Source organism: Camelina sativa, chromosome 16, assembly GCF_030686135.1.
Source record: "Camelina sativa cultivar CO46 ecotype springtype chromosome 16, ASM3068613v1".
NCBI classification, from domain to species: Eukaryota; Viridiplantae; Streptophyta; class Magnoliopsida; order Brassicales; family Brassicaceae; genus Camelina; species Camelina sativa.
In genome coordinates this window covers 18,599,144-18,609,067 of record NC_141895.1, presented here as the reverse complement: position 1 = coordinate 18,609,067, position 9,924 = coordinate 18,599,144, and the positions used below count along the sequence as shown (strand labels likewise).

Sequence of the window (9,924 nt, the reverse complement as noted above, 5' to 3'; positions counted from 1 at the left end):
ACATTGTGTTTAATCATGAGTCGAAAACAATGTATGTTGCGTTTCTAATCAAAGTTTGTATCGTTTTCAAACAAAGTTTGTGTTTAATCGTGAGTCGAAAACAAGACACAATCATACAAGTCGAAAACAGAACAAGCACATGAGTAGTGACTAATCTTATACAGCGTACGACACAAAACCATTATTTGTATTGTGTGGCTGTTTATTTGCATGATAGGTTCTGTTTAATTTTTGGTTCTGTTTTATTTGCAGGTTCTGTTTAATTTTTGGTTCTGTTTTATTTGTAGGTTGTGTTTTATTTTTGGTTCTGTTTTATTTGCAGAATATATTTTTAATAAAAAAAGTTAGACACCCAAGAATGACTAATGGAATGACAAAAATAAAAAACAAATATGTGAAGAGATTTGTATTATTTTTAATATATTAAAAAATAGAGACACTTATGTGTAATGGGATTGCTCTAGGAGTCTTAGGAGCCTTTGTAATCCTTTGTGTGTAATTAATGTTTTGGGATGTGTCCATCAATGCGTAAGGATGGTCATCATGTAGAGCCTAGGGAAGCCACGAGATTGGTATGATTCAAATATAATTGTACCTTCAAACTTCAAAGCATTACACGCTCTATGTTGTTCTCCTTTTGGCATATTTTACTTCTCTTTACTTATTACTCAATCAACTTATGTTTTTGGAAAGAAAAAAAAAGCCAAAAGATTATTCCAATTGCTTTGTTTTTTTTTTTTCCTTTTCTTTCTTTCCAAAACATATTTTGAAATAAATTAAAAGTTTTGTCACGGAATCATGGGACTTTACATATCTATTCATTATATATTGAAATAATTAATTTTCATGAAATCATGGGACTTTACATACTCATTCTACATTTTAGTCATTTATTAGTGAACAAACAAAAAAGAAGTCATTTACTAAATTGAATATAAACATTAAACTTGACAGTAATGGTGTTTTGAATGGGGAACATTTTTTGCATGAAACAAGCAAATACATTGTTGAAAGCAGAAAAAGCTCAGCTTCTTCTGATTTTATTATGAAAAAAGTCGAAAAAAGCTCACTCAGCTTCTGCACCGATAAATCAACAACAATCACAAAAAGGAAAGCCCCACACATTTCTCTTTATTTACCAGATGGTCCCTAAATAAGGCAAATATTATAAAGAACTGAGTTTTTGGGAATTTGTAAGATTTGATTGACAGAGAATTTAATTCTTGGTTTTAGAAAGTAATTATGATAGCATTAATCTTCTTCACATGGAAGAGAGTTTAAGTTTAACACGTGAGAATCATACTCACGCGTGTGAGCAAAACCCACCAATTTATTACTTTACCGTTACGGGGAAAAAACTCAAAACCCTTTGACTCATATATAAACCCCTTAGTCAAATCTGAATCAGATCGTACGGTCCACGTTTCATCAGATACAGTAAATATCAGAAAAGGGTATATTAGTCATTTCAGGTTAAGTTTACGTTACTGTTTGCGTTAATGACGAACCTATACCACTTTCCCCCATTGTTGTTGTGTTCTGTCTTGAAGTCCTCAACGCTCGTTTCTATTCTCTCTCTGCACAACAATGGCCAAAAGCTCTCTCTTCAATAAGCGTTTGCTTCTCTCTCTTCTACTTCTCCATCTCTGTATCCTCTCCTCATCTTCTTCAAGCTCCGATTCAGAAGCTCTCTTGAACTTCAAACTCACCGCTGATTCCACCGGAAAACTCAACTCATGGAACACAACAACAACAAACCCATGCCAATGGACTGGAGTCACCTGCGACCGCGACCGAGTCACACGACTCATCCTCGAAGACATCGGACTCACCGGGTCAATCTCATCACTCACCTCGCTCACTTCACTCAGAGTACTCAGTCTCAAACGTAACAACCTCTCAGGTCCAATCCCAAACCTCTCCAACCTCACAGCTTTAAAGCTTCTCTTTTTATCACACAACCACTTCTCCGGTGACTTCCCAACTTCAGTCACTTCACTCACTCGTCTCTACCGTCTTGATCTCTCTTTCAACAACTTCTCCGGCCAGATTCCACCGGATTTAACCGAGTTAACCCATCTCCTCACTCTCCGGTTAGAATCAAACCGGTTCTCCGGTCAGATACCAAACATCATCCTCTCCGATTTACAAGACTTCAACGTCTCCGGCAACAACTTCAACGGTCAGATACCAAACTCATTGTCCCAATTCCCTGAATCTGTCTTTACACAAAACCCATCTCTCTGTGGAGCTCCATTACCGAAATGCACAAAACTCTCAAGCGACCCGACTAAACCGGGTCGACCCGATGGAGCAAAGGCTTCACCTTTAAACAACCCTGAAACCGTACCTTCATCTCCAACCTCAATTCACTCCGGCGGCGACAACAACAAAAGCAACACATCAAGAATCAGTACTGTCTCACTCGTAGCTATCATCCTCGGAGACTTCATTATCTTAAGCTTCGTCTCTCTTCTTCTCTACTACTGTTTCTGGAAACAATACTCAGTGAACAAGAAGAAGCACTCAAAGGTTCTTGAAGGTGAGAAGATACTCTACTCATCAAGTCCTTACCCAACATCGGCTCAGAACAACAACAATAACAACCAGAATCAACAAGACAAGGGTAAAATGGTATTTTTCGAAGGAACTAGACGTTTTGAGCTTGAAGATCTTCTCAGAGCATCGGCTGAGATGTTAGGTAAAGGAGGATTCGGGACGGCGTACAAGGCGGTGCTTGAAGACGGTAATGAGGTTGCTGTGAAGCGGCTTAAAGACGCCGTGACGGTGGCTGGAAAGAAAGAGTTTGAGCAACAGATGGAGGTTTTAGGAAGGCTTCGTCATACTAATCTTGTGAGCTTAAAAGCTTATTACTTTGCTAGAGAAGAGAAGCTTCTTGTCTACGAGTACATGCCTAATGGTAGTCTCTTCTGGCTTCTCCATGGTACGTCGTCGTTTCTTTTAGATTCCTTTCTCTTACTAGTTAGTTGTGAATTTGGTCGGGTCAAAACAGGTGATTCCTAAGTCATGGTACATAGAAGGAAATGACATTAGTGTAACGCCAAGAGTCATTGTAGTAGTAGGGTTAAAAACTTTTTGGAGTTAGTGAGAATGAGATATCATGTTTCTGTTGGTTGAAAAATCGTTTTCATGAGGCATATTTGTTATTACTAATGTAGATAATGTGAATTTAAGTCTGTTTTGGATAGATAGACAGTACCACTGGGCGACAAGTTGGACAAATAAAGTTATGATCTGTCTCATTTAAATCGATCTTTATGGGAAACCTTTATCGTGTTTGTTTAGTTTCTTGTGTTTTGTCCTTACCTAACCATTTGTTTATGACTTTTATTCGTTGTGGTTTTTTGTAACTCTAATTACATTTTTTGAGGTAAGTGGCAAATTTGTAATGTTGGTGTTTGCTTGGGTTGTTGGACAGGAAACCGTGGACCGGGTCGGAGTCCATTGGAGTGGACTACGCGCCTTAAGATCGCGGCTGGTTCGGCACGTGGCTTAGCTTTCATCCACGGTTCGTGTAAAAACATGAAGCTTACACACGGTGATATCAAATCCACCAATGTCCTACTCGACAGATCAGGCAATGCTCGTGTTTCTGATTTCGGGCTATCTATGTTCGCGCCATTGCAAACAGTTGCTAAATCTAACGGCTACCGTGCACCGGAGCTGATGGATGGCCGAAAACACACTCAGAAATCCGATGTTTACTCATTTGGAGTGCTTCTTTTAGAGATTCTCACCGGAAAATGTCCTAATATGGTTGAAACTTGTCACTCGGGCGGTGCGGTGGATTTACCGAGATGGGTTCAATCGGTTGTGAGAGAGGAGTGGACGGCTGAAGTGTTTGATTTGGAGCTGATGAGGTATAAGGATATAGAGGAAGAGATGGTGGGGTTGTTGCAGATTGCTATGGCATGCACCGCTGTTGCTGCTGATCACCGTCCGAAGATGGGTCATGTTGTGAAGTTGATAGAGGACATACGTGGTGGTGGCTCTGAGGCCTCGCCGGGAAACGATGGGATCAATTCTGCGGTGGACTCGCCATGCTTGTCCGAGGACACGTGCGGTGGGACTACTAGTCAGTAGTAAGATTTGTTTACTACAAAAAATGTAAATCACGTGCCTAGAATCTCAACTTTTGTCATTCTTCTAGAGTAGTAGGCTTTGGTTTTTGTTCGTTTGGTTTTAGTTTGTAATACGATAATTATGTGAGTCTCTCTAGTGTTTTTGGATTAGGGGTAAATTAAATTTTGAATGCTATTCTGATAGTCTCGTTTCAAACGCTCTCGTTATATCTAACTGTTACCGTGCCTTGAGTATATACCAATCGGAACGAAAAAATTAGTTACCATGTGGAACACAGTTTATCTATTATATAGTTATATGATTTTAAGTTTTTACTTGAAACACTGATGTGGTGTCTTACAAAGACCCTATGATGCTCAAAGACTATAATGTTTTCGCTTATTCACAAGGATTTCTAGGAGTCGTGATCATGTTAATACATCCGAGACTATCCCAAACCTCCATATATGGGTTATTTGGGACTAAAATTAGAAGTATTGTAATCTTTGGAAATGTTGCAATCTCCCTTTTTGAGTTGAATTAAAAAAAAAAAAAAAAAGATCAATTTACATTTAAACGTTTTGAGAATTTTCTTTTGCTATATATGTTACACAACTAAAAAGAGCCACAATAAAAAATATTAATCTACAAAGTAAAACGTTTCACTATTCGTTTCGTAATTTGATCTGTAAAAACATTATCCAAGTAAAACGTTTCACTATTTTATATATTTTCACTATTCTATCTTTCAACTATCATCGGCACCAATCATCACCCTAGTCTAGGTAAGGATGTGCTTACTCTAGAAAGCCGGGGCCTGAATGAAAGGGAACGCCCACTAGAGATGCCTTAAAGTCCGGTCCATTATTCTGACTAATTTCTCCGGACGATAGAAACTAGGAATGACTTTATAGAGTTATGTGGCAAGCATGTGCGCATGTTATTGCGTAGTATCAGTATGTAACATTGTCGCCTTCTATATAGCATCCATAGTAATAGAGTTACACGATAGTCAACTAAATAAACATAAAATATCTACCATATGTAGTCGTTGAAGCTTGTTTTTATCGGCTGATTTTACGGAATTAATTAAAAAGAAAAGTTAAATGGAATGTGTAGATGAATATCACCCAAAATAAAATACTCCTCATTTACGAATAATCAAAAGATTACACAATATTAAGATGAAAAATAAAAAAATGTGAAAAGAAAAAATTATAATCAGAAATATTTTGCCCAAAAAAAAAAAATCAGAAATATAAAACAGTACGTGAGAGCCTGAGCAACCGGTCTAGAGCAGTAGGCAAGAACTTGCGAGCAAATAAGTAACAAACATTCGTCTCTTCTCCATTGTAAAGACACTGACCACCACTCCTAAGGTTCTCCATGAACTCCGCAGTTACCTCATGTCTAATAAACCGGTTCGGGTGTGGGCCACCTTTCGACCAGTCGACCCACGTGAGAGTCCGGTTAGAGTTGCGTCGTTTCAGGCTCGATTTGATGTTTAGGAGTGTCGGGATGTAATGCTCGTCGGCGTAGCAACCGTGGTGACAAAAACTGTAAAAGAGAGGCCAATAGATTCTGTCGGAGATGATCTCAAGGGCCATGGCACGGTCCATCTCGAACCACTGGGAGCCTTTGCGCCAGTGGTGTAACTGAACATGTGGCTGCATCAGTGGGCTGTATCGGCCACGTCCAACGCCACCAAGTTGGTCGTAGGACTCAACGTGAGTTTGAGTTGAGTTAATGAGGTAAGAGTACACGGTGGTGAAGTTAAAAAGAGGGATGCATGATTCGGAAAGAAGTACGAATCGTTCGTTTGATAGGTCTAATAAAGCATTTGCTAGTAATCTTTGTTCTGCCTCCACCATATTCACATATCCCCAATCCACTCTCTGCGTTATCAAAAAAATAAAAAAAATTAGAAACCCACTTTTAAGCAAATAATATTCAAAACCGAGTATGTAGCATTTTAAACCATATACTGATATAGAGCCAAAAAATAACGTTACTCGTTGCAATGATTCTCATAAAAGTACAAAGTTAATTTAAATAGATATGATGACGCCATGTTTTGTATTAAGATCAAACTTAATTTGACTACAAAAGAAAGATCGGTTACAATTCTTCTTTGACCCGAGTTTTTGGGTATTGAATGCTTAGATAATTTATTTATACTTTTCATATTAACCATAAAATCGACTAGTGAAATGAATTACATATTCACTTCTCGATCAAATACTCGAGTACATTCCCAATTTTGGCTACCTACCTAATTACCCAAAAAAAAAAGGAGTTGCCGTCTATTGAATATGATTAAAAAGTCTAAATTGTTAACCACCAACCTTTCGTAGATATTTCCTTATTAAGAAGTTCCAAAAGAGGCAAATTGCCGTCGTCAACAAAAGTCACATAATAAGAGAAGATTGACGAATCTCAATTTGAGAAAGTCAGGGAAATGATTAAGGCTAAATTTGTGCCAGCTAAATTTTAAATCAAGCACTAATAAAAGGTATTTGCTTTAAAAGACTAAATTTGTGACACATCTGTTTTTTTTTTCTTTTTCTTACGGGTACATGCGTATGTGCATCTACTACTTGTCGGCAAAACGATATGCTAACGAATGAGAAAACCATGCAATAATTAACCAAAATAAATAAATGAAACCATGCAATTTACTGTATTATAATACATGTTAACACTGGCACCGACGGACCACGAACAATTGCTAAATGAAAGGTATTATAATTTATTTAGCAAAAAGCAAACCGTATTGTGCAAGGTAATTCACATTCTCTTGACCCCCTCCACATTTATTATTATGATTTATATTCTTTTTAGTATGAGATTTTTGATTGATTATTACTCAACCACACTCAGAGCATGTTTACAACAAGAGCACAAAGTTCTCGAAAATTAGAAGATGCCAATTATATTTATTTTGGCATTTCTTTAATTTCTAATATTGTTACTTGTTAGGAAAAAAAAATCATTTTGATATTTCGTAGGACTACTAAAGTCACAAAATTATATATTTTTCGTCAATTTCGTCTCCAACGTAATTTCACCAAAAAATGAAAATTATAAAGGAAAAACAAATATTGGAGTTTGTATAGGAAGCTGACCTTGCTTGGAATGTGGCGGCCATGGAAGACGGAATTTTCGGGATCGGACTGGTTGTAAGAAGGATAGGAGTGAACGTAGATGCTAAAATGACCTTCATGCCCACGAAAGAACCTCTCCCATAAACGAGCAAGAGGCAAATGACCCTTTGTCATGAACATGAAAGCAACCTTTGGTGTTCGAGGAAAAGGGTAACTCTTGATCTTAGGCTCCATTGAAGCTCTCCACAGAAGCTCTTCGTCTTCCATGTCATGCATAAGCTTCTCTGGTGGTTTAATAAAGTGTTCAAGCCCATCGTGCTCGGGCTCATCAGAAGGAGGAGAAGGTGGGGGAGGAGAAGGGGGAGAAGGAGGAGGAGGGGAAGGAGGAGGAAGAGGAAGAGAGGAGACGACGAAGAGCTGAGAGATGCGTTGGATGCTGAGTGAAGACGTAGAAGAGAAGTCTTGTAGAGATGAATGCAGAAGTATGCCAATGATTATGCCACTACAGAGGATAAGGGAATACGAAAGGAGATTGAGGAAGTGATGGTATTGAGCATTGAGAAGCTTTGCTGTTAGAGATGGTGATGAAGATGGCAATGATGAGTTTTGATCCTTTTGGTTCTTCATCGAGAGAGAGAGAGAGAGAGAGAGAGGCAGAGAGAATTGTGTGCTTGTGTTGATGTTCCAATAGAGGAGTGAATGGAGAAGGAGAGACAAGTTCTTTGCTTTAAGGGCAAGAGATACGATACCGCTTTTACAAGTGGAGACAATTCCATTTATAATTCATTCTGTTGAGTTCTCTCTTTTTTTCTTTAGGGTCAAAATATAAAATTTTGGGGTTGAAACCATGGAATTTTCTTGTCGTCGAAAAAAAGAAAGAACTTTATATAAGATGTAAATGGTAACAGTGGAATCAAAAAGGAAATTGAATCTGTTCTACCAAAAAAAACAAATATATAGGAAACTGAATTTGGCAGCTTTTCATGCATAATTGATGGCGATTTCTCTTGAATTTTCCAAAATTGGTTAATTAGTAGAACTGAATAGCTGGAGTTTAGTGACTATCTAATTTGATTAGCTAATAAATATCCTTACAACTTTTGAACATACAAATTATATGTTAATTAACAATAACGACATAAATTCACTATCCCAATATAAATCAAAAGACATTTAATATGAAAAATAGAACTTATCGTATGACTCATGACTTTTCTTTAAATGGATTCTAAAATCAAAATCATTAAATATGTAATTGACAAAAACAAAGAAAAGGAAAAACGTCAATATATGTTGCGTGAAAAAATATGCTTACAAAATTTAATGGAAATAAATGCAAATCCGCCAGTTCAAATAAGTTTAGGGAAATAAAGCCGGAAAACATAAAGATAAAACATGAATACGTTAACCTTTTTTTTTTCTTCCATTTATTTAGTAACATTTCAACACGTTTAAAATTTTCAAGTCAAACTGTGTGTTGTTTACTAGTTTAAGAATTATATATGAGGTTTTCTGACTTGTTGAATCTAAAATTCACACAATGAATTTGTTCGAGTGGAGAACAAATTCAGTTAAGACCTTTCTCTAATATAATGGATTAAAGCTAGAAAATAAAGAGGGGTTATGATTTTTTGAAGAAGAAGATAGGGTTTTTTTAAGAACAAAAAAGAACTTAGATTTTTTGTATTCATTGCTGGATTATTTACAATGAGAGGATCTCTCTCTATTTATATGAATAGATTGATTATAAATAAGTTTATTTTCCTTAAATATCTGATCTTCAAATATGGTAAATTTCCTCTTCTGATGATCAAGTCGGGCTTAGGGGGCGGTCTCGGAGGTCGGTCAAGTGACTTTGCCGGGCTTCTGCTTATAGGCCCGTTTAGCTAGCCCAAAAGCGGGTCCCTCGGTTTAGTTAATGTGCAAAGTCTATTTGGTTTACCTTCGGTTTAGATCGGTATGTCGTGGGTGCTAAATCCCGCACCAACAATTAGTCCCCCCCAGTTCGGTAGATTCGATTATCTATTCGAGTTTCCGAACTATAAGAAAAAATATTCGATCTAAACTTTAGAAAAACTGAATTCCGAGCACGCGAACTGATGTTGTGCGTCAGGACTCGTCGCCTCGTTAAAACCTTCTCCGGTAAACCACATGGGAGAAAACCCTAAGTAAGGAAAAAGAGTACGAGTCATGATCCTAACGTCTTTAGCGCCCTCATACGGACGGTCTCGCTGATGGTTGCCTTGGCTGCGTCGATCTCTCAGTCTTCTTGGACGAAGTGGTTGATCTTGTTTCTTGAAGTCCTGGATGAACTCTTGGTCTGAGTTTTCCCGCGAGTGATACGAGTGTCCGAAAGGTGTCCCGGTCTCGCTCGAGCGTCGCTGGACGCGTGTCCGATCTCATGCTCACATCACGCACCATAGCAGTTGCTAATCCAAGTTGAGACGTGTCGCATATCATAATGATTTTTTGTAAGTTGGTCGCTCTCTTTATTGCTGACCAGCTAGCTCGCAATTCCGGAAGAGGAAGCTCAATCTTTGCAGGCTATTTAGGTTTGTGATCTCCGAAATGAATGATGAACTCGAAGTGAGGTGTCTGAGGACGACATCGCACTGAAACGTCAGAGGACGACCTGAAGCGAAAAGTTGTATGAGGAAGAACTGAGAAGTTTTCCAAAGACGAACTGGAAAGTTGTCTGAAAGAAGAACTGAGAAATTTTCTGAAGACGAACTGAGAA

General features: G+C 37.9%; 2 protein-coding genes across 2 annotated transcripts; one reads left to right on the top strand and one right to left on the bottom strand.

Annotated features, from left to right (window-relative positions):
- Positions 1-1,233: 1,233 nt before the first annotated feature.
- On the top strand, positions 1,234-4,299 carry LOC104750658 (putative leucine-rich repeat receptor-like protein kinase At1g68400). The gene is made up of 2 exons (XM_010472487.3): positions 1,234-2,944; positions 3,440-4,299. The coding sequence occupies exons 1-2, from the start codon at positions 1,588-1,590 to the stop codon at positions 4,102-4,104; spliced, it is 2,022 nt and encodes a 673-aa protein (XP_010470789.1). The 5' UTR covers positions 1,234-1,587; the 3' UTR covers positions 4,105-4,299.
- A 910-nt stretch (positions 4,300-5,209) lies between these two features.
- On the bottom strand, positions 5,210-7,980 carry LOC104750657 (glycosyltransferase BC10-like). The gene is made up of 2 exons (XM_019238320.2): positions 7,209-7,980; positions 5,210-5,978 (listed from the first exon to the last, which is right to left on the bottom strand). The coding sequence occupies exons 1-2, from the start codon at positions 7,812-7,814 to the stop codon at positions 5,334-5,336; spliced, it is 1,251 nt and encodes a 416-aa protein (XP_019093865.2). The 5' UTR covers positions 7,815-7,980; the 3' UTR covers positions 5,210-5,333.
- Between the last annotated feature and the right edge of the window lie 1,944 nt (positions 7,981-9,924).

Excerpts from the sequence above, each read along its gene's own strand:
- LOC104750658 (XM_010472487.3), top strand. The coding sequence starts at position 1,588 with ATGGCCAAAAGCTCTCTCTTCAATAAGCGTTTGCTTCTCTCTCTTCTA. Across the intron at positions 2,945-3,439 it reads TCTCTTCTGGCTTCTCCATG|GAAACCGTGGACCGGGTCGG; the intron begins GTACGTCGTCGT and ends GTTGTTGGACAG.
- LOC104750657 (XM_019238320.2), bottom strand. The coding sequence starts at position 7,814 with ATGAAGAACCAAAAGGATCAAAACTCATCATTGCCATCTTCATCACCA. Across the intron at positions 5,979-7,208 it reads GCCGCCACATTCCAAGCAAG|AGAGTGGATTGGGGATATGT; the intron begins GTCAGCTTCCTA and ends TTGATAACGCAG.